Source organism: Ischnura elegans, chromosome 3 (assembly GCF_921293095.1).
Source record: "Ischnura elegans chromosome 3, ioIscEleg1.1, whole genome shotgun sequence".
Lineage (NCBI taxonomy): Eukaryota > Metazoa > Arthropoda > Insecta > Odonata > Coenagrionidae > Ischnura > Ischnura elegans.
In genome coordinates, this window is record NC_060248.1 from 125,456,104 (window position 1) to 125,481,519 (window position 25,416).

General features: G+C 39.1%; 1 protein-coding gene across 1 annotated transcript in view; it reads right to left on the bottom strand.

The window, feature by feature from the left end:
- Positions 1-25,416, bottom strand: part of LOC124156538 (sialin-like) — a 102,196-nt gene that overhangs the window by 3,982 nt on the left and 72,798 nt on the right. Inside the window, exons 3-8 of the mRNA XM_046531137.1 lie at positions 9,248-9,561; positions 8,155-8,403; positions 7,345-7,429; positions 6,730-6,950; positions 4,337-4,483; positions 1,689-1,821 (exon numbers count right to left, since the gene is read on the bottom strand). Coding sequence (XP_046387093.1) covers positions 1,689-1,821; positions 4,337-4,483; positions 6,730-6,950; positions 7,345-7,429; positions 8,155-8,403; positions 9,248-9,561 — 1,149 coding nt within the window. The remainder of the gene's footprint in view (positions 1-1,688; positions 1,822-4,336; positions 4,484-6,729; positions 6,951-7,344; positions 7,430-8,154; positions 8,404-9,247; positions 9,562-25,416) is intronic.

The following is a 25,416-nucleotide window of genomic DNA, read 5'->3' on the forward strand; positions in this document are numbered from 1 at the left end:
GGAGTATACGTATATCCTACCGGTGGGTCCCACTGCAGTCTAAATCTGAGGGGAGAGATACTGGGAAGTTATTAATGTGGTGACCTTCATTATCTCCTAAAAACTGGATGGGGAATTTTTATCTTGATGTACTTGAAAGTAATACAAATAATATACAAGTAGCACCGAGATCGGAGGTTATGTAAAACTAAGATATCATTTATGAATTTGCTGTTCACCATGGAAAAATCAACTTCTAATTGCAGTGTCAGTACTTTTCTTACAACTAGGCTTGTATAGCATCGGTAAGATAGTAGTAGAACAAGGGAGTCATTCATTGGGATTTGAATAGTAGCATTGTCTGATGGTATACTGAAAAGCATGAATTACAAGAAGGCAAGTAGACATGACACCAACTCTTGAGTCAGCTCGAAATGTTATCATGGAACTCCCAAAATTTACTTTGTCATTGAAGCATCTCTTCTTCTTTTTCTCCTCTACCCTAAGGTTGGTGGGCATCCGAATTTCTTTTTTCCGTTCTCTGTCATCGTATCTTCTTCATACTAGCAGGATCTCTTACAGGTATTATTTTCTTGGTCTAATCCATCCGGCACTACTTTCTATCTCTCCTTCCATTAAGGTTGTCATCCACTCAGACTGAGCAGAAGGTAGCCAATCATTGTGTTTCTACTTCTACTAATTTAATTTAGCAGTTCCTCCATATCAATTAATGCATATTACTCATTATTCAATCTGAGTTTGCACTTCAAAACAATTGCAACTGTATTTATATCCATCAGTGGCCAATGCAAGTCCCTTTGAGAACATATAAGGAAGCATGTAACATGCTGCAAAAATTACCTGTGGATACCATCATTTTCAAATTCTACATTTGGCTCTCAGGTCTGATTACAAGTTTACAATTTGAATCGCCGAGGGATGGGTTGGTTTCTTCACATTTATTTTTTTGAGACCTATTGGGGAACTATTGATGACTCATATTATGGTGCAACAGAGCAGAGGTATTGGCATGTCACCGATTGGAGTCAAAAATAGAATTCTAGAGGATGGAGGGATGGGCAATCTTTGACCTGCCTATGAACACTCTAGTTGATAATAATTCATCTATGAATTACTTGTCAGTCTGTGGCACATCTGGTTGGGATGTCCCTTAGTTATCTTCAATCTTAAGCAATGGTGTTCCCTATTGCACTATCACATAATAATATATTATTCTCCGTTTGCCCATTGATAATACATATTGTTTTTCTTGCATTAATTTCTGCAATTTTATTTCAAGCACACTATTTTCAAGTAGTCAATGCTACTTCAGTAGAGAGTGATGGAGTACATATGTAAATTGTAGAAGAGTCTATTTCTCCCCTGGGAAATACTCAAATGCCAGGAATAAACATCATTACCTGATTTAACCTGTAATGCAATCCAGTTCCTCAATTGATAGAAATCAGTTTGTGAAAACATCTCAATAAAAAATGGAGTTCATTCCTGCATTATCTTGTACTATGGTTAGTCCATTTCAAAGCAATGTTTTAAGTTGTTTTGATTTTTTATATGGACCACATTGGCTCTATTTTATTTTGAGCTTCCTCCTTGTTTATAATGTTTTGGCTTTTAGTGAAAAATGTTCCAAATTTTCAAAATAATAATGACAGACAATGAAAGACAAAATTTGGAAGTGTAATACTTACCAACGCATGTAGATACTTTCCGGATAACAGTGACAGAAAATGTTTTCATTCTTATCATGTGGTCAGTTATTGATGAATATATTATGCTGACAATAAATCTCATGATGTTTGGTAGTCCTGAGAAGATTCCATTCTTGCAATGAAAGGAAAGAGTATTGAATTAAAGATATAGTCTCTTTCATGTAGGTATACAATTATTTTGTTACATTTAATGTTAAAGTTCAGACTTTTCGCTTAATATTCTCATCAAATTTATTGAATCACGTTAATTACTGTGGCGTTTAATATGGCAATTGCAAGCCTATAATACGCGAAGGCATTGGCGAAGAGGTTTGTATCCTTTGGTGTCATGCAACCCGCGCGTACGGAATCGTATCGTGGGTCGCATAACTCGCAGGGTGGCTAAAACCATTTGTGTATGGGATTAAAATGAGGTTCTTCACATGATCAGCCAACGCGAGATAGCAATTCAGTGGAAGGGAACGATAAGTTAAGGCCAAAAAAGTCGTTCTCATTCAGCCATTTTCCCACAAGTTTGAAATATAAAAAAACCCAAAAGTGCCATCCACTTTTTGTGAATTGTTTATGTCATTAGAGCAGTCATTAATGTACGCGATCAGGAAGATGTTTTTACTGAGGGAATAATTCACAAGCAAGAGTGTAAACAACTGTGAACCACATTAGGCCCATGACGAGACCAAGGAGTAGAAAACATACTGCGACTATCAGATGCGAAATTCCAGCACATTTTTCTGATTGCATCGCAGATGTATTGCATTTACTACTTAGGAGCGACAAAGGAGAACGAGTTATTAAAATTGTCTTTGTCTATGTTACCGCTGAAGGCTTTCAATAAATTCATATGAGGCATCATGCTATTATGCTCCTTAGTATGCTAATAATTGATGCAAACGTAAATGGTTACTTTCTGATCCAATTGCCCGACAAAATCGCTGTTTGGACTGCCATCTGGCTCTAGAGTTCATCGTTGTACTTCCACTAATGGTATATTTACAGAAGGTGTGAGTGGTTTGATATCATTCAACAATCATTTCGAGTTGTGAGCCTCCTGAACTGCCAGGAGCCGGTCGAAAAGAACAAGGGAGGGCTTACACTGTTGCCCAATCACGCTTGGCTTCCATTGCAGGTGGGCAAAACCAATTGAGCTGTCGCCATGCATGAGCTTGTAGGATTCGAAAAAAGTAGTATCAAGGATCTTTTTCAGAGTGCACATCAGTGGAAATTTACATCTACGTGGTGGAAACACAAATGGAATGTGGGTAGCAGCCCTAACAATGACACAGGAAAAACACTGTTGCTAAAGAAGTGGCAACTTCACTGAAGAGTCCATCAGTAGATTGCGGTTTATCACTTTCACAATTGCAGTAGTTGAATATAGTCCCGATAAAAGTAAAGCTTTCAAGGGTGGTTATTTTCCTTAAGAAGTATGGAGATTCCTTGGATGGCTTCTCAGAAATTACTCTTTGCTCTTAATATGAGTACATAATTACCAAGGTTTCATGCGAGAATTTGGTAAGAAATGGTGAAAAATACACATCTGGATCAAATGATTTTCATAAGCACACCAGTCTGTTTACCATTCATTATTGAGTATTACAACAAGTGAAGTGGTTTTCCTTCCTTACATCAATTCTTGAGGTGGACTGTTCCTCACATGCCACTCGGACAAATGTCTTGATTACTCAAACCTTGCACTCGGCAGCCAGCTCATGGCAGTTCAGAGTACTCGTAACCCAAAATAATCATCAGATGATATGTATTGACTTACTTGGAGCTTCCATAAATATAGCATTAGCTGATGTATATAATGAACTTCAGGGCCAGAGGACGGTCCAAACAGTTATTTTTTTTGGGGTGATTGGATCAGAAAATAGTGACCATTTACATTAGCATCAATTAATAATACACCAAGGAGCATGATATGATGAAACTTCATATGATTAGTATATAGGCCTTCAGCTAGAGCATAAGTGGAGTAAATTTTGATATCTCAATCTTCCTTGTTGCTGCTGATCTGTATACATGATGCATCCATGTGGCAACCAGAAAAATATGTAAAAATTCAGTATCTGAGTTCATAATGAAATACTTATTGGAATAAAAGTTCTCTCCAAGTCGTCAGTCAATGCAAAATTAGAAGAGCCTCAAGATGATTTTTTGTTGTTTTAAAGTCAAATAAGGGGTCTTTGCAATATTAGTCTTCAAACTCAGGTGACAGAATCTTGCAAAAAATAGTAGGGATCAGTTCGTGAAATCATTAACTCACTTGCAAAAGAATTAATTCTGTGGAATTTTTATGCTGGATGGCTTGAGAAGCAGGTGCAGCATCAAAAAATGGACAAATATGCGTCTTTATATTTTTCAAACACTTTCACAATCAATAAAACAGAATTGGCCCATTGCATTTCATGGCATTCCTATTTTATGGCTGGTGAAAAATGGCTGTATTTAGATTTTCAAGCTGTTGGTTACATAATTACTTGTTTCTACTGTTTTATAACTCAGACGCATAAAACTCACATGGGTTCTATTAAATTTGTCTGTTAAACCTAGTCACTTAAATTAGTGAATAATTAAGTCCTGTAATTGAGAATTTTTGTTAGATTAATTTGATTATGCAAACTTACCTCTTTCATGCTGAAACCGTGTATGTTATTCAGATAAGTTGGTCCGTAGGAGAGTATTGTCATGAATCCCCACAGAGATCCCAGGTTTGCAACAACAAGAGCCCAGAATGGAACAGACTGAAACATTTTCTTCCATGGTGTCGGCATCTGTGGTAGACAGTGGAGATAAATCAATGCAGGCCTTTTCATCTTGTGTATTTTGCTTTTGAAAGGTGGAACACATTTGCCACCACACACAAGGTATAATGAACCACAGTAATTTTTCCTGGCCTAGTTGATGCCACCTCCTATCAGTAGAGTACCTGGCAATTTTTTATGTCATAGACCCGTCTCTCTCGGATGAAGCCTGTGGAAACTTCCAAAGCAAAAATCCTCTTGGTGTGAATCCCTAATTTTATGTGATATTTTTTATGGCTCAATAGTAGCTCGGAGATTTTTATGATCCCTAAGATATTAATGTGAAATTAATAAAGTAACAGAAGTTAAATTTTCCATGTAATGAATCATGCTAAATTCACTTTAAAAATCTTCAAATTTTAACATTATCATCTCTATACATCCTTAACTTATTGGTACATACATATTTATCATGAGGAACATATGTACTCTCTTTTGATAAAAATGAGGAGTACCATAATTATGGAACCAGATCAGTGATCCATGTCATAAAGGAGTTAAATTATATAACCATGACCAGAAATTATTAGAAATATTTACTTCTTTGAGAAAATTTGAAGAATTGAAACACCTATTTTGCTGCACAATATTATATATTATATAGTTTACCCTTTCCCTTACAAATCAAAATTAAATTTAAACACCATGTACTGCAATAGAACTTCAAGTTTTTAAGCATTAAGTATGACATCAGAATATTATGTATTTTGTTTTGTTTCATGAAAATGTTTAATTTCTAACATTCTTACGTTTTGCTATAAATCTTCAGTAATTCTTAATCACACTGAAGCAAGTTCCTCTGTAACAAGCCTATGTTCACTGAAATGCATAATCAAACAGGTGAAATTATTATTATTATTATTATTGCTATCAAATTGCTATGCTGTGGAAGAAACCATTTTCTATATGTACACCAAGTCAAAGAGATGCAGAGCACAAAGTTTGCATGACATTCGGTCGTAATGGTTTTTTGAACATGCAGTGCTATTGTGGCTTCTCGCTATCGAGGACACTTGGAGACCAAAAACATAAGAGTTCTCATGAAGGCAACTAAATCATGATCACTCAATCATGCACAATGTAGCCGCCACAAATTCTTAGATCTGAGCACTTAAATCTATATAAGATATTTTTATATGCAAGATTTCCCTTGTTCTGCTCCAGGGTTTGCTGCGGAAATTTGAGAAATAAAATTCTGGAGGTTAGGGAAATAAGATTGTAAGATTCAGGGAGAAACTCCAGAGGCACAGCAGAAAGACAAAAATTGTGCAGAGTTGATTGGTGGCAGGGGCGCAGCTAGGAATTAAGGCCAGGGGGGGTTTAAGGCACAACTAATACTGGAGAGTTAGGGGGTATGGACTACTCGCCAGGGTAAGCAGGAGGTGCAACAGGCCCTCCCCCTTAAAACTTTTAAGATAAATGTTTCAAAATGGTTAGTTTTATGGCTTTCTGAGGGATATTTTATTAATCCTTACCCTATTATATAAGAAATATTAATCCAATTACGTAAAATGGATTAAATTAAAAAATTTCTCTGAGCTCTGGGGGGGGGGGGGGGTTATCCCCTAAAACCCCCCCTTGCTACGCCACTGATTGGTGGTGTCATTTTGGCGGTTTCCACTTGTGGGCCTCACTACCAGACTGCCTGGTGTGCAGCCGATGTCTTATCTCTCCATAAAGCTACGCTGGGTTGTATTTTGTGGATCTCTTGTAAAGACTCTACACCTATGAAAGGGACTTTTTGAAAGTATATTGCCAAGCACTCATTAAAATGTGATCTTGCTATAACCAGTACTCAACTTTAATATGCTTCCACATCCTCCTGAATCTTAGAACCACTCCACAGCAGATGGCGTACGTAATCAAAATAAACAAATGATGAAAAGTGAGAACGAACTTTAGATTAGAAATAAGAATCGGCAGGCAAATATTGCACTCGGAGACACATTTCAGCCAATCTGAGCACTCGGCTTCAAAGTGTGATTGTAATGTCACATTTCAATTGAATGAGAATTGTAAGCATTGAAGAGATAGTGGGAAAAGGGAGGGAGGCATTGATGGAGGAGGATTTAGAAAATGATAGATAGGTCGCGCCATCAATTTTCAGTCCTTGAAAATTTATCTTTAGAGCTCTCTCTCATTGGGACGAAAATAGATTGTGTGGTCAGGATTGGCAGTCGATTGGGCAAAATGAAATTATGTTAACGTGGTAATACCTTTTCCTTGTTTAGTGATGGTGAGACGGCAGTTTCAATGTAGACTTGCTCACTCCTTGATATGCGTGGATGGATGTTGGGTGTGTCGAATGCCAGGAACCACCAGAACACAAACCAGGCACAAGTCATGACCCCTGGCACGTAGAAGGCCGATGGCCAGCCGTAGTGGTCAATGAGAGCCCCACACAGGGGATAGGCTACTGCTGATCCCACAGAACTGCCTGAATGATCAAGTGTTAGATTATGTGAGCCATTAGTTTAAGGATGCAATAGATATCGCTAACTTGCTCAAAGTGGAATTAGAGGATATTAGTGGATAAACAAAGTCTCATTAATCAGCAGAGTTGGAATTGATCTTCCTCTATTATTCCGTAATCAACCCACAGTAATCAAAAAAGCAAATTGAAAACCCTCTGGATGAATTTTTGTTTTTCTTAAACATATATCTTCCTAATATGTGCTAGTAATGTATTCTTTTGATAAAATCCCTACTCTGGGAGGGAATGGTATAATGCTCTTGTATTGAGAGTACCTTATTATACGTATGGCATTATTGCATGGCCATGCTTTGATTATTTATTGCACATATGTACTTCATTTAGTGTGTGTGCTTACCCAAGTATGTTGAGATGAACTTGCTCCTTTCATGTGGGGGTATCCAACGGCTTGCCATGGTGTTCATTGTGGGCCAGATGACACCCTGTTAGCAATTTGAGGAAACAAATAAGCAAAGGGTATTTTTATTTATTCAGTGTAAAAATCCCTAAGCAACTAGCTTTCTCTAAGCATGGAAACGTTTCAGTGTAGAATGATATCTTTAACTTTTTATTTAGTCTTAAGGCTATTTTAGAAATGACTATGTTTAACCTCTTGTCTTGACAGAAAAATAGGATTACTTATGAGGGGGCTAAATGAAATAAATGGACGCTCATAGCTTTGGCTATGTTAAGGGGTGTCATTTTTTATTTGATGATTCACATTTAAATTATTCATTGCTAGATATAGAGTAGAGGCATATAGCTATATCCATCTCTGCTTTTCTTTTCTACGCTACTTATATGTTCATTCAACTTTGTAAGTTCATTCAACTCTGTGGATCTGGTTCAAGCAGACTAGGCTACACTAATTAATTTGGTTCTGTGAAGGTACACAAGAGTGTAATCATGTTTGAAACAACCTTAAATATCACAATTCTCATTGGCTAGGGCTCCTAGACTTTTGCAAATGTGAATTTCTGCAATTTCATAATCTATTGCCATTTTTGAATGAGGTGGTAAGGTCCAAACACCATCTACAATCTTGAAAAATTGGTAATGAAGTCCAAGATGACTAAAATTGATAAAATAGTGCATAGATAAAGGAGCCCTATCAATGTCCTATGTATAGCTGATAGTTTTTGATAATGCTGTGAATGTAAGTACTTACTGAGGCAAATCCTTGCAGAATTCGGATGAGCAAAAGAAAGACGAAGCCAGTCCTGGCAGCTAGGGGTGTCAGGAGTGCCAAAAGTGCCGTGAGAAGGTTGGCCCCACCAAACACTAGTTTAGGCCCAATCACATTGGCCAGCATCGCACCAGGCACCAAACTCACAACGTATGTCCAGTAAAACGCACCAAGAACCATTCCTTGCTCTATGCTATCCCACGAGAACACCTCTAGTCCATCAGTGGCTTCCTGGCAATTTCACATTCATATGATGATGCAGATAATAGATGGAAGAGAAAATGTGTCAGCAAGTGCAATAATTATCGAGGACAATCTCACCCCTTGCGCAACAAAGAGCATTTGCTAATAACCCTTTGAGCACATTTTGCCTTGTTTTCTACTTCTATCTCCCCTTCCCAGAAATGAGTTTGGCATTTCCAAACAAATGGATTGGTTGAGGTCAGTTACTGTGAATCTAGAACCGGTGGTGGCACAGTACCGCTCAGGGGTGGATTAAGGTCATATTTTTAAGGGGTGCTGGTTCATTACTTTCCAATGCACCTTGGTGGTATGCAATACCTCTCAGCGATAATGTCTTTGGTCAGGCATGTGTTGAGTAGTGGCTATTAGATATTCAACAATTATTTTTTAAGATTGTTCTTCAATAAAGTGAAATAAAAACTATCATGAGAGCCACCTTACAAATTGCCATTTTTCAATTTTTCCAGAAATTAGGGGTGGGGGGTGGCTGCCCCCCCTCCCACCTTTATCCACCCTTGAGGGAAACTATTTTGTGGTAATTCGGCTGAACAGGCTTTGTAATAGATAAGTTCAAATGACATGTCTCTGCCTTCTTGCGGATTTTGCTCTATTGGGACAATAAGGCTGCCAGGAATTTCCGCAAGTGTCGAGTTTGCACTGCTCAAAGGGGCAATCATTTACTTACACTTTGACAGAAGTGGAAAATATTTTCGTATCCAAGTCAAATTTAATATTGATCAAATCAAATATAAAAATTGAATTAATTTCATGAAAAAGCTATGAATGGCCTCTATTGATTAGTGGCTGTCATAGGTAGGAACTCATTCAATACCTCATTGTTTCCAGTGGAGTTGAATTCATGGAAGCCGTTGGTTCTTGCGTGGCCGTTTGATTTTGAATTAAGAAGTGAGATGCATGTTCCCTGCAGCATGTCAAATGACTCCGATACCGACCCCTGCAACAAGGCAGTCGTGGTGAGGTTCTTGGGCGTTTGGGTACTGTGGCTTGTGGTGTTGACCATGGCGACAATGGCAATGTTGATGTTGACCCGCAACATTTGGTTGGTGAAGAAGCCAAAAAAGGAGACAATGCCGAGGATAACCCTCGCCGGTATGTTTGGACATCGCATCCATCTCTTGCTTGCACCTGTGGATGACATTACAACATTTCGGTATGATATTTGGAGGTGGTGACAGACAGCTAAGGTCATCTGAGCCATGACGGAAAGGTTGGTAGGGGAGGGTGGAGAGAAACCCAGCGCCAGCTTTAGCCTGCTCTTAACAGAAGATGCCAAAGGATGCCACTGCTTAGTATCCCATCTGATGTGCTTGCAGTGGCCTCCACAAAGCAACCAAGCAGGGATCAGGCAGCCCCTGAAAAATATCCACCACTGCTGGGATTTGGACTGGACCTATATGGAGGGAAGCCACTGTACCAACCTGATCCCCACATCATAACATATCTCTTAAAATTGATACATAGTTTTTATTATCAATTGAAGGCATCTGATTTGAAATGTTTTTTTACCTTCATCAGTGACAATATAAGTTTTGAACTTCAGTCAGTGTGGCAAGTATAACTGTTGAGGCTGTTACAATCTTATTACCCTAGTAGCACGGAAAGGAATATATCTAGATTAAATACGTATCATAGTATACACTGTAGGTATACATATTATATCTGTATAAAATACATGCAAATGTCCTCTACCACACAGATAATATCTAGATATTATACATATTATATCTGCTGCCATAATATGGATTTTATATAGATTAAATATGTACATATAACTCGTCGTAAATCTGCATATTATACATATCTTTTACGTGTCTGATGATCCCTGGTTACGCCGTATGGATATTTTTTTGTATATTTTAAAGATCGCCGTATACATCAAGTAGTGGTGCAGCGAGGGGGGTTTAGGGGGTTAAAACCCTCCCCCCAGAGCTCAGAGAAATTTTTAAATTTAATCCATTTTACTTAATGGATTAGTATTACTTATATAAAAGTCTTAGGATTAATCAAATATCCCTCAGAAAGCCTTAAAACTCGCCATTTGTAACCATTAATCTTAAAAATTTTCTGGAGGAGGACCCCCGCAACTCCCACTTACCCCGGCGGGTATGCAATACCCCAACACCCCAAAGTATTAGTTGCGCCTAAAACCCCCCCTAGCCTTAATTTTTGGCTGCGCCCATGACATCAAGGACTATGGATCATCAGACATGTTCAAAATATGTATAATATACAGATTTGTCAATCTGTGTACCGATGTATTTTGAAATCTTAAAAATATATCTACAGATATAACCCTTTTGGTGTTTCTAGGGTAAGAGTATTCTCCTTTTTGACGTTTCCCATCATAATGCCGAAGTGAACCAAGGGGTGCAGTCAATGTTGGCCTCGGCTTTTGGTTACAGCGCAGCCACCTTGAGGTGTCTCTTGTTTACTCTGTGTGAGAGTGAAATCAGTGGGTGGAGGAAGTATGCACAGGACAGATAGACACAGGTCTAAATCAGCGTAGAAGTGGAGTTCCCAGCTGAAAATGGAACAATCACACTCTTGGTGGAAGAGCCGAGTTCTCTATCGGGAAGGAATATCTATACTGTTTATTTCTAAAGTATAGATTCTCGAGTTAGGAAACACTGTAGTGAAATATCGGATGGACCGCTTACTACGTCATTTACATCAGAATAAAGTTTGTTTTATTCTGCGTTGAATGATGACAGTGAAAACGCTTTTGTAGTTTTCTGAAAGCATGTTTATGAACTGAAAAAGGAAAATTCCTGTTCTTCGGCACATCTGCGCAATCGTGGAGTTTACGGCCTTCTTAAATCGGAACTAATCATTGCATCAACTTGAGATCAATACCATTGATAAATCGTACGAGCATAAAATGAATACGAAAATTTCAAATTAACAAAATGTTTTTTCCAGAGTTTTTGTTGACTTTGTGAAGTAACTTTTTCCCTAAATATAGAAGTCGGACTTATGCGTTGAATCTTCTTTACATTCTCATTTCCAGACAGCACAGAATCCTCCGTATCTAATTCGCATGCAGATAGTATCCATTGACTACCGCTCCTTCGATTTTCGTCAATGGATACTATCTGCATACGAATTAGATACGGAGGATTCTGTGCTGTCTGGGTTGTGATCGCATTGCGAATTTCAAAGTGGAACGAGTACTCAAAATAGATACAGAGCATACGTGCACTTACTATTCAGGGAGGAGAAAAATTATGTTACTAAATTTTTACCCTCAATAGCCGAGGCCGGTAGGAACCAAAATTACTGGTGATGTTTAGGTCGAAAACGTACCACTTTTTAAGTACAGAAACTTTGAGTCAAGTGCTCCGATTGTTCGAGAGCTTGCCCTGTTGCCAGATGTTCTGGACAACTCATGACTTCGATTGCATTGCCCATACAGGACCATGGCTTTGCTTGCCGGAGATCGCATGCATCCAAGGTATCCGGAAACAGGGAAAACTCGCTCCAAATCGGAGCGCTTGGCTCAAAGTTTTTTTAATTTAAAAATGGTGCGTTTTCGAGCTAAACGTCATTGGTAATTTTGGTAACTGCTAGCAAGGGCTAAAATTTCGTGACATTTTTTTCTCCACCCTGTACATTGGTTTACCATTATTTTCGATCGACGCCCGGTGTAGTTAGAGACCGCGTGTGGCCCTTTATTTGCTGTACATCACTGGATAGACACAGGGTTGAGCTTCGTTTTAACATGCTTCTGGCCTCCGAAGAGGAATTCGCAGTGACTTCAAGTTCTCTTCGCTTTTAAAATGCGAAAGGGAATTGATTGGGAATTTTTTGAGGGGTAGTGAGGGGGGGAGTTTCAGACATCTCTGCTGTTAATGGTACGAGCCATTCATCGTCACTGATGGCATATATGATGCATTTCTAAGTTGCCTGCCAAACCTGACCACCGAAGAACGCCGCACAGTGGGGCCAAACCCCACTTTAGGCGGACAAAAGTCTAAAAATTCTACTATCAACTCAAAAATATGCAAACACATGTCTTAAAGTCCGCTTAAATCAAATATAGCACCAATTTTTCATGCTTTATTTTTCAGATTTAATTATTTTCACAATTTAAGAAAAAAAAATATTTTTCAATACAAAATTTGATGAATCAAATTTGAAAATTTCAGGTCAATACTTATCGTCGTTGGAAACAAATCTTTCACAAAATGAACTAAATTATTTTAGCAAACACTTTAGCGAAAAACTTTCACGTTTCATGCAAAAAATATGTTTTGTACTGAAGTTTCTGCGTACAATTTTTCAACTCGCATAGAAACGAAACACTAGAATTTAATATATATTCTAAAAAAATGATATACAACCAAATGCGGCGCATAAGACCGAAAGCAGCGCTTAGATAGCAAAACAGTACAAAATTTGCATGCTGTGCGCTAACGAAGAAGAGTGGGTAAAGGGCACCTCTACAAAGTGAATATATGCGGGCCCAGAATTCAAGAAAAGAGATAAGAAACATTAGAGTATTGGTCGTAAATGACAATGATAAAAATTAGGAAACAATAAATGCATAAAACAAATAAATTAGAATTCTTCGTCGCTGGACGAATCGCTTGACTGCAAGCTCGATGTAGAGTCGTCCATGTCGCGGTCATTGGATGTAATCGGAGGTGAACTTATCAGCATGTTCAAGGCATAGCTGCTCAATGATCTAAGCTTTTTCTGCGGGAGTGGCCGCTCACTAGAAATTATTGGGTCCGAATGCACCAACAGCCTCATGAAAACATCGTGCATTGTTTCGAATCTTGAGCACTTCCTGGAGTAATCCTGTCGAAATAGCTTTACAAATTTATTGGTTGATTCCTGCGCTTCCTCAGAAATCAACCCAATAGGTAACAGGCATTCAGATATAACTTGTTTTCCGTGCATTAGAATTTTATGCACGCTGGTCGGCGCTATCTGATTGATCTCGTATCCCGGTGCTCAAGACCGTTTCACTCGGGGGACGAAATTGCACAATCTGACGCATGTATTCGAAGGCGCAGTCAGAATTGCGTCGTGTAGGTAAAGGCCGTTTTACACGGAGCACGTACTTGCATAATCTGACGTGTGTACGACGGCGAAGTCAAAATTGCGTCGTGTAAAGCGGTGAATTGCTAGAACACATGCGAGAATGCGTGAACGTGAGATGACAAGATAGCCCCTGTTCTAATTTCGTGCATGCATTCGCGCATTCCACGACGTTTTAGAAATTAATACAGCTCTAACCTGCGCAATAGGGTGGTTTCCTATTATTTTTTTATTGCCTAAATCGAAAGATTATTACTAACGCTTTTATATGTTTAAATGACGATATCTATTTTTCGTGATTAAATGAAAAGTGAAAATTTTCAAGCACGCTAAAACGGTACGGCTAAGTATGAATGCTGGGAAAACGCCGCGTGACGTCATTCTGGTTCCGCTGTCGGCGTGTGAGGTGACCTTGGGGCAAGGCTTTGAGCGCTGATACGATGTAGGATGCTAGCAGGTAGCGCTTGGCTTAAATAATTATTATTAAGACCATACCCAGTGAGAAATGGGTGGTGGAACCCACGTGGAGATGTAACGTGGATACCACGTGTTTTTGGTCGTGGAATCAACGTGGAACCCACGTGGAAATTTGTTGGAAAAATTAAAACAGCAGTAGGTGCTGTCCTAAAACCATTAAAACCTCAACCACTCTATATCTAAACCTTCTATATATGTGTCTACGATTTTTCATGTGCTCTCATGGCTGCCTTTCCACGAATTATATAAAAATAGAATGTGCGATACATTTTCACATAACTAGCGTGGTTTCAGGATGATAAATGATGCAATGTCACCAGAGAGTTAAGTTCCACAAATTAGAAATTCTGTTTAACATTTAATGCTAATCACCACAAATCCACTTGAAATCAACGTGGATTCCACGTGGGTCCAACCACTCAATATCCACCACCACCAAATATCCACCACTCAACGTGGATTCCACGTGGGTTCCACGTGGATTCCACCACCCATTTCTCACTGGGTATCAAGCGAAGGAAACTTTCCGACCTTAGGCAGTTTTAACAGGTGATTATTAAGACATGTTTCCCTGAGCTTTGTGCCTCATGCATGCATTGGTAATCTCAGACGATGTAAAACTCCTATCTACTCGTATAGAAACTAGGTCCCTGTGACGTCACGTGGAGTGGCATCGCTGGGCGCCAATTTAGCCTTTTTCAAATGCGGTTAAAATTGACCATTGCCATTCGTCTGAACTGGGATTTCTAAAACCAAATAATTTGTATATTATGAATACACTAATGGTGGGTAACGAATCGCAATCAATGCCTTTCGTTTTCTTAGATGAAGGAAACTACCCTATTCCGTGCCCCGTGTGAAACGGCCTTAAAGCGGTGGATTGCTAGAACGCATGCGAGAATGCATGGACGTGAGATAGAAACTAGTAGTCCCTGTTCCGATTTTGTTCGCGCATTCGCGAGATATAAATGTAGTTCCCACCTGCGATATCACGTGCCCCTTGTAACCCGGCTTTCGGACGTGGTCTTCCCCAATGACTCCATCACTTAGAGTAGCGTATTACTTATTGAAAGTATTATCTCTTTTGAGGTGGCTCTCCAATATAAGTCTTTATTATCTCCAGCTTAACAAAAAACGTTTCAAAATGATAGGTAAACATGTAAAAGCTATTATCAACTCATAAAAGATCTTAGACGCTTCATTGCCAAGAGTTATTGCATACCAAAACGGCGCAGCGGAAACCAATTTACCCTTCCCCGAAAACATTCCGCTCAATCCATCACAATGATTCTCAAACCTAATTCTGCAACAATCCCTCCCACCGGTCGTAATCGAAAATACTTTTTTTACTAAAAAAAATATTTACATAATTTTTCATACACATATTCCATTTTATTTTTACACGAATGGCAAACACTTCTTTATGTTTATGAAATTCGTGAGCACTAACAACTGATGAAATACATTTTCCAAAGATAATGATTCAATTGAAATATATATTGTGAAATGATTGCATTCAATGAGGAATACGATGTCAGTAAAATCGAAAGTTAACTAACACTATTGGTGGAATCAAACATGTAGATATAAGGGGAATATTTGCATTAAATATCTACTTTTTGATTTGAAGTAATGAAGGTTTTTCATTTACAAGATGCTGAACATATCACCATAGGCTCCTGCTCATTTCATTTAAAAGTGTCAATCAATAAAACAGTGGGATCAGGAATATTTTCACGTCCATTGGGTAGATATAGAGTAGAAATCACATAATTAGTCATCGAAATTCTGAAGTTGCATAAGAATTGTGCTTTTTTTGTGCTTAATAATATGCCATTTTCACCTTTTAAGTAGTTAATTCCCCTATTGTGAGTATAAAGTATAAATCTATAACACTGTGGGATCAGGGAAATTTATTCATCCATTTGGTATATATCATGTAGAAACCAATAAGTAAGCCATTGAAATTCTGAAGTGTCTTAGGAATTGTGTATTTTTGTCTATCATGATATATCATTTTCCCCCTTTCAATTGCTAACTCGACTATAATGCGTAAAAAGGATAAATCATTAAAATATTGGGATCAGGGATATTTTCTCATCCATTGGGTAGATAGAGCGTGCAAACCAATAAGTTAGTCGTTGAAATTCTGAAGTTGCATAGGAATTGTGTTTATTGGGTGTTTCAGTATATGTCATTTTCCCTTGTTTAATTGTTAATTCGCCTTAGTGCGTAAAAAGTATAAATCAATAAAAGAGTGGGATTAGGGATATTTTAATTATTAATCAATAAAACTGTGGGATCAGGGATATTTTCATATACATTTGGGTGATAAAGCGTAGAAATCATATGCTTAGTTATCGAAATTCTGAATATTATAGGAATTGTGTTTTTGGATTTTTTATTATATGTCATTTTCCGTTGTATTATTTTGAAGTTAAATTTATTGGCAATTTGAAACCTACCGGTGAATTTCTGCTCTTTTTTACATTAGCCGTGGAACAGATATGATTTACCCGTAAATTATTATTATAGTATTCTACCGATTAAGGTTGGTTTCCATGGAGTACGCAAGAAGTGATCTGGGAGCCTCCCTTTCCTTCCAGCACTGCCTTCTTTAACTCACAGTAAGGCCTACTCTCTTTCAATCTATCTAAAAATCCTATTCTTTCCCTTCCCCTCCCTCGTTTCCCTAAAATTCTACCCTCTATCACCATTTTCAACACCCCCTCACCGCTAAGCACTAACTCCATCCATACCTTCTGTCTCCTCCGTATCTCATCTAAAAGCTGCCTCCCCTCGCCAACCATATCCAGCACTTCGTCGTTCCTTTTCCTCTCCGTCCATTTCACCCTCTCCATTCTTCTCCATACCCACATCTCGAATGCCTCCAATCTTCTCTCGTCTTCTTTCCTCAGTGTCCACGTTTCCGCACCGTAGAGAGCTACACTCCAGATCAAACTCTTCACTAACCTTTTCTTTAAACTCTTACATAACGATCCTCTTAGAAGCTCCTTCCTGTTCACGAACGCCTCCTTCGCTTATGCAATTCTCTTCCTGATGTCCTTAGTACTGTATCCGTTTTCCTCTAACGTACTGCCTAAATAGTTGCCTGCTCAAGTTTTTCACCACCCACCTTTATCTTGAGTCTCACATTCCTCGCTCGTGATGCTTTACAAAACCGCATAACCTTAGTTTTCTTGTGATTAATCCTCATCCCATACTCCTCGCAACGCTCGTATAACGCATCCACTAGAGCCTGAAGCCCCCTCGCTGACTGGCTAATCAGCGCCTGATCATCCGCGAATCTCACTGATTTGAACATCATTCCTCCCACTTTTATTCCAGCTTCTAACTCATCCCACGCTTCCCTTGCCATCTCTTCAGCGTACACGTTAAAGAGCAGCGGCGATAGAGGAAAGCCTTGCCTCACACCTCGGCCAATGCTTGCCCACCCAGATTCTCCGTCCGCTATCCTCACTTGCGCAGTCTGGGCCATATACAGATTACGAATCAGTCGTCTATCCCTCCAATCTACACATATTCTCTTGAGAATATCCATTAACTTTACCCAGTTCACCCTGTCAAACGCTTTCTCAAAATCCACGAAACACGCATATAAGTCCTGGTCATATTCTAGGTTCCTCTCGACGAGGGACCTCATTATTGCTATTGCATCACGAGTTGACTTCCCTTTTCTGAAACCAAATTGATCTTCGCCCAAATACTCGTTTGCCCTCGCCTCCATTCGTCTGTTCAATATCCTCAGCACCACTTTCGCTGCATGCGATATTAAGCTGATAGTCCTATAATCTCCGCATTCCACAGCTTCCTTCTTTTTCGGAAGGGGAATTAAAACCGTCCTCACGAAATCCTCCGGCCAACATCCCTCTTCATAGATCCTGCGCACTAGTTCGAAAAACCTTTTCTTACCTTCCTTCCCTAGATTCTTCAGAAGTTCACACGGGATATTGTCCACGCCTACTGCTTTCCTAGCCTTCATATCACGAAGTGCTCTCTCTATTTCCGAATCTAATATGTCCGGCCCAAGATTATCCTTCTCCACTGCACTTTCCTCCTCTAGAGTCAATCTCTCTGGTCTGTTCATTCCGTCATACAGGTCCTCCACTTGTTCCTTCCATCTACTCTGTACCTCTTCTCGCTCGGTTAGCATCCTCCCATCTTTAGCCTTAATTTTAGACATGACTTGTCCTCTTTTGCCGCCCGATAGCGACTTAACTTTGGCGTACAACGCGCCTACTTCTCCATCCTTCTGGAACTTTTCCATTTCCTCACACTGTCTTTTCCACCAAGCCTCCCTTGCCCTCTTAGTTTCACGTCGTAATCGATTATTCAGTTCCCTATACATTCTTTTTCCTTGTTCTGTGTCCACGTTCTTCCACTTCCTCCTCTCCTCCATTTCCCTTATCATGTTCTCCGTTATCCACGGCTTCTTTATCCTTCTACTGTCAACGTAACCAATTGACTTTTCCGCCGCTTTAACTATTCCCGTTTTAATATTATCCCTTCTTTCCTCAACAGTATTAGTACTTTCAAACTCCCGTATACTAATGTCCACTAGTTCCTGATATTCTCTCCTCATACTCCCCTTCAGGGCCTCTACGTTCCATTTCTTCGCCTTCCTAACTTTCACAAGTCTTTTGAATCTTACGTTGCATTTCATGAGCACTAGATTGTGGTCCGAATCCGCATCCGCTGCGGGGAAGCTGCGCGAGTTTTTCACACTCTTCCTAAACCTCTGTCTTACCATAATGTAGTCTATTTGATATCTCCCCACATCCCCTGGACTTTCCTATGTGTACCTTCGCCCTTTATGATGATTGAACCACGTGTTGGTGATGAATAATTTGTTTCTCCTACAAAATTCTGCTCCTTTCTCTTCCCTGTCGTTTCGTATTCCTAGACCAAAATCTCCTATTTCGTGCCCATCTCTCCCTTCCCCCACTGAGGCATTCCAGTCCCCCATCACTACCAGATTTTTCTTACCCGGTGTGTCTCTAATTATTTCCTCGAGATGTTCATACACCTCATCTACTTCTTCCTCCCTATGATTGCTAGTGGGCATGTAAACCTGGACCACCACAAGGTTGGTGGGCCGCGCCTCAATTTCTACCACCAGAATCCTATCGCTTACCTGGTCTATACCTACCACACGCTTACCCATCTTCCCGATTAATACTAAAGCTACCCCTCGCTGGCTCTCTTCCCCTCCACTATATATAACCCTATACCCATCACTCCAATACTCCCCGCCATCCCTCCACGTCACCTCGCACAATCCTAAGATATCTATCCTCCCTTTATCCATTTCCCTTTTGATATTTTCTAACTTCCCCGCCCTCATCATAGTCCTCACATTCCACGTCCCTACATTTATAGCCGACTTCTTCTTTTCCATCTTCTTGGTCTTCTTTTCTTCCTTCTTCATTGCTGCTGCAGCTGATGATGATGAAGATAAGTCTCTGCAAGGATTTCGCATGTTGGCGACCCCGAGGACCTTGCCAACCTCGCTGCCGTGCCCGACACCCGCCCTTTGCGGACGGGTCCCGGGCGATGAGATTCCGAGGCTCATTTGGTTGTACTCCATGTGTTCAGGGAAGAGATAGTTGGTAGGGTTTCCCACTTCCATTCCAACAGTGTTTTTCACGTGACACCATCACGTGGACTACCTTTCGTCTGGCTCCTACCCTTCGACCTATCTGTCATGGGTGGCCCTACCGGGAATAATATAGAATTAATCCCGCCAGTGCAGCTCTAGGGGTCATGGGAGCGCGCAAGCCTTTCCACCGCGACAAGGTTGTAGCCCAAGGGAAAGGTTACCCGTAAAAAGAAAAAAAATTAAATACTGTAAGCGAGTGGCCAGTCAAATGCAGAGAATAATATACTTTATTTATCTTGTGGCGGAAAGAAAGAAAAAATACAGTCTGGGAGGATCTAATGAGTGACCCACGGATCAGCAGCTTTTTATGTTAGCCATTACACCAATGTCTCTATTAGAAAAGATAGGCGTCGGTACCGATTTTAATTTCAATTATATAGGAAAACTTAGCTGCTGCGTGCATGAAACAAACTGGGATTATTCAAGGTCCACACAATCCAACATTTATGAATTTAATTTATGGTCTCTTAACCCGATGAATAATATATATATTGAATATTCCTTTCCGGCATTTTTATATATTGCGTCGCTATGTGAAATTATATGTTTCCATCACGATCGTGGTTTCGCCATGATTTGGACGCATGATGTTATTTCTCCTCATAATATCGAATCACCAAGAAAAAAAACATATTTCTCATACATGAACCCCTTAATAAATACTCTAAAACGATGGAATAATAGCAACATCTCGGAAGGGCTGAATTTTTGGCCTATATTTTGTCATTACACTTGATTACTCTCATTGAAATGCTTAGTAAAAAGTTATTTTTATTTAATTAATCGAAATTAATGGTAGCTAGGTTAGGTAATGGCTTAGTTACCTACTATCAATAAATACGTGCATAACTAAGGTATGTCAAAATTTTTGTGTAAATTCTTCTAATTGTTTTATTATATTATTATAGAAACTTTTTTGTAACCTTTATTTTGTAACAATATTCCACATCATTGTATTTAATGTGTTCCCATGTTTTCATTCATAGCCCTGATGAAGGTTTCAAATAAACGTAAACGTTGTTTGACAGCTTTTTTGCATTATATACGACCTATACTCCAAGAATTATAATCATTAATTAAACGAGGTCAATATAAGATGGAAAAGAAAATCTAATTACTCTGGATGTTGTCCGGCTGGCCGTAAGAAACCCATGAGAAAAGGCCAACAGGCTTACTTCTAAGCGCATTCCTTATTTCTTCCTTTCACTGTATCTCAATGACTTATAATGTGCTGTGTCGGTTCCTATTGGGATACACGTTCGGAATTTATACATTGTAGCAGTTAGTGTGGCCGTGAGAATGGCAACTTACCCTACAAACCCGTTTAACGGTAATTGCATTGGTATTTTTTTAATGTCCTCGATTTCGTCAACTAGATGCCCCGCCTTTCAAAACTATTTCTATGTAATTATTTTAACATGCATTTCATGAGTAGAGTTCCAAGTTTTTCACGAAAAATATTATATGACTAAAAAACTCGTACCCATTAATTTTAGGATCCGTGCCTTTTTTGCATTAAGAAAATGGTGGAAGTCTTTAACCCATCCCATCCGAAATGTCAGAAATAAAAGTTATGGGAACGTATAGTTGCGTTTTCTGGACAGCGTGCGAGGTACCATTTAGTTAAAGTATCCGTTATTTTTTTAACCAATTTTTCCCTATTTTCTGTCTATGGGTATTATATTTGATTAATTACATTCGTAAGAGTTTCAAAATTATTTTTATTTCATTCTGTAAATGCGCCTTGCTATCAGGAATGCCGACTCGCAAAAAATATTGGGGGGCCCAAACCGAGGATCTTGCCCTGGGAAATTTTATAAGTAGTGAGTTTAAAGTTTTTTAAGCATTTTAGAAGAGTCATATGATCAACATTAGAACGCTGATAACTGGTATCTCGATATCTGGACACTCCGGGGAAAATCGACAAGCCTGACACATTTTTTCCTCACACCCATTACGAATTTTCGAGGGGGCTCGGGCCCCGTCAGGCCCCATGGTGTCGGCGCCACTGCTTGCTATTATGTTATTTTTGATCACACAAAAATTATAAGTCGCAATGTCGAATGATGTCATAATGGCCATATTAAACAAGGTTTTAAAACATACTACAGCATCCTCATTCGTGAAAAAGTGGCGAAAACGCTATTGAAGGCACAATTTACAGATGACAATTTTTTTTTTCAAAATTCAGAACATGGATCAGAATCTGTGTACCCCTCCATTACTCGTATGTGAAATTATCGTCTTTCGATTCCTTAAAATATCTCGTTCATGCTGAAAAATCACGCGAGGCAGCCCAGCCGAATTCGACCGAATTTAAACATTTACGCGATGGTAACTTGAGGTCCATAGTCTACCAAAAATGTTTATTACCTATCACGATAAAAAAGAAATGTGACTACGGCGATATTTCATGTTTTAACTGAATCAAACTTATTATTTCGATTTTTATCTTTAACTGATAAATTTGTATTGCCACAATAGATCGATCTACCGATTCGATCGATAGATTTTTCTTCCTCATAGGAAAATCTACCAGGATTGGTAGCATATTAATTGCGTGGTAGCATATGAATTGGTTTCGTTAGTAGTAGGACCCGCCCGCCTTTGTGACGGTGCGGGATTCCTCGTCCCTTCCCTTCCTTCCCTATCCCCTCCCAGGAGGCGTCGTCGGGCTCCCATCGCGGCGGCGCCTCCTTCCCTTCCCCTTCCAGTCCTCCCCCTTCTGGGTGCAGAGGTAAAAAGCTCGCGCTTATAGACCCTGCCCCAGGAGTGTAACCCGCGAGCCCGCCCCAAGGGTTTCGTTCACACTGCCACTATAGACCATTAAACGTGTTTTATGTAGCCAATGGAATGCCAGTTCCAGATTTCAGGACGTATTAACGTCAGAAAATGAGAGATAATGGCGCTCGTTGCGACTAGGATATTTGCCTCGGGGTTGCTTGGGGCTTCAAACGCTCTCGGCTGAATCGCATGAATCCCGTTTCCTACCATTGTAATACAACATGAATCCCGCCTCTAAATAAATTAAATACGCAAATAGTGTGGACCATTTTCATGGGCAGATTTAGGCGGCACATGCCCCTTGCAGGCACTTAAAAATTGATAAGATTTTTAACGGGGTTATCATTAGGTTATTTTTGTTTTGTGTATTACGGACCCTCAATCATTCAATTTCATATTTATAACTTTCATATTAAAATAAAGAAAATATCTCGTACAGTAACTGTTCTATGTTGTTTTTAATATCTTATATGAGAAGACCGTTTGCCTGTCAGTGGAGATAAATGATGAGTCTGTAATGGATACTTGAGTAATAGTTTAGAATTATATTTCCTCCATTAAATTGTACTTTTCTTAAATAAAGCAATGTTTCTTCTTAGTTTAAATACTGATTAAAAAATGCTCCTTATTAATTAAACAGTAGTCTGAAGCATGTTTTCGCGGGAAATGGACATGGGATAAGAATACGATCATGTAGGTTTTACTCTAGGTACCCTAAAGCGTTGATCATGCAGCCAGATTTAACTTAGTTGTTATCATTTTGTTAGTATCTGCTTACTGCCCCACTAAAGGCAAATGTTATTATGCAGAACTGTAAAAGTTTTACGGCGTCTTTTAAAAAGTACCCTCCTAAACACGGAACCATTTCAGAAAGAAGTTCCTTCGATTAACGATTAATAAAAATTAAATAATTGAGCATTTATTATTATTTCATAGTGGCCTCAGAACAAACAAATCACTCTTTTTATTTTGATACCAAACTTCGACTATTTCTATGCAGATATAATGCAAATAATCATCAAATCGAGGAGTTTACCATCTGACCTTACCCGGTACCGAGTTGTAACATAGAGTAAGTATATACCAACCATAGAGTAAGAATATACTTACTCTTTGGTTGTAATGATCGATTTGACGAAACCTTGGTCATAGCGGAAGTTTTAGTGCTTGGTTATCGAATTTTTTCGCTCAATGGCTCACGAGTCATTTTATTCACTTGATGATTGAATCATTTTGAGCTTATCAATCACGAACGACGAATAACTACAAAGTAGCTTTTATTGGAGCGCACCCTATTGGTAACTCGCTTCCGCGCCACGAGGGTAATCGGGTAGTTTCCTTCATCAAAGAAAACGAAAGGCATTGATTGCGATTCGTTACCCACCATTAGTGTATTCATAATATACAAATTATTTGGTTTCAGAAATCCCAGTTTAGACGAATGGCATTAAACTTATTTGAAAAAGGCCAGATTGGCGCCCACGCGATGCCACTCCACGTGACGTCAGAGGGACCTAGTTTCTATACGAGTAGATAGGAGCTTCACATCGTCTGAGATTACCAATGCATGCATGAGGCACAGAGCTCAGGGAAACATGTCTTAATAATCACCTATTAAAACTACCGGAAAAAAGGTCGGAAAGTTTTCTTCGTTTGATAAGGTATTAATAATCCTTATTTAAGCCAAGCGCTACCAGCTATCAGCATGCACCTCAGCGATGCACACATCCTCCACCCAAGGTCACCTCACTTTTGCGGCAGCGGGAACCAGAATGACGTCACGCGGGCTTTTCCCAGCATTCATACTTAGCCGTCGCGTTTTCGCGCGCTTGAAAAGTTTCACTTTTCATTTAATCGCAAAAAATAGATATCGTCATTTAAAAATCTAATGGTGTGAAATTCTTACTCTAGGAGTAATAATCGTTCGATTTAGGCAATAAAAAAATAAAAGAAAACCACCCTATTCCTAAATTCCGATACCTTATCACAGCATCATCCCCGTCGCGTGACCAGCTTACCTTTTTTTGCGATTTGATCGTCTCTAGTAGTACCTTTTGTTACAATACAGGCTCATAAGATATGTCCAACTCAACATGTTCTCGTATTTCATTTCTGAATGCAAATCCTTTATATATACGTGAGTCAAACCTCTCATTTTGTGAGAGCAGAAATACATGACATCAAAACGGAAAGATTGTGTTTATTTTTGTTGTCATTACATCAATTTTCTTGTAATCATTTTGAAGACTAGACGTTTGTGGTGAAATAACCAGCCGTTACCCGTAAAAATTAGGCATTTATAGTGTTTTACACTATTTCTGTGTCGTATTTATTTAGAGGCAGGCATGCAGGTTTAAGATTTCACTTTTTCTCCATTGTCCGGTCTTTTTTAGAACCATATATTTCCCGCATCATTCCATTCTCGTATACTCTTAGTTTTTTCCCTCCTTTATTTAATGAGCTTTCATGTTTTTGTTCCGTAGAGAAGAGTAAGCTGTTGGAATCGGTTTAAATGTTTTATACTCATTTTATGAGATGCAAAACATTTCTGAAAAATATGTAGAGAAAAGATGTAGAAAAATATATCTTTCTATTACCGCCATCTTAATTTTCATATATCATTATTTGATAAAAGTGTAACCAAGAGATGTGCGGTGACAAAGCTATATCTAGTCAGTCTTTGATAGCTATTAACAATGATTTGAAGCTGGAACTGAAGAGATGCTATTCCTGATATAGAAATAGGGACATTTTCTTTCGGATTTTTTAAATGGCAAATACGATGTATTCCATGCCCACTCAGTCTCCGTACGTCCGTGGAATACCGAATGAGCATGAAGGAGAAAATAATTCCTGGACCGGGTATCAAGCCACGGACTTTCCGGGCCACTGCGCATACTACCACGCCATCTAGGTTCCGTAATTCCTTGAGCAATTTTACCACTTGTATAAATACTTCGAATTACGTTCAATGGTGTCAGGCTCAACTTTGTGGA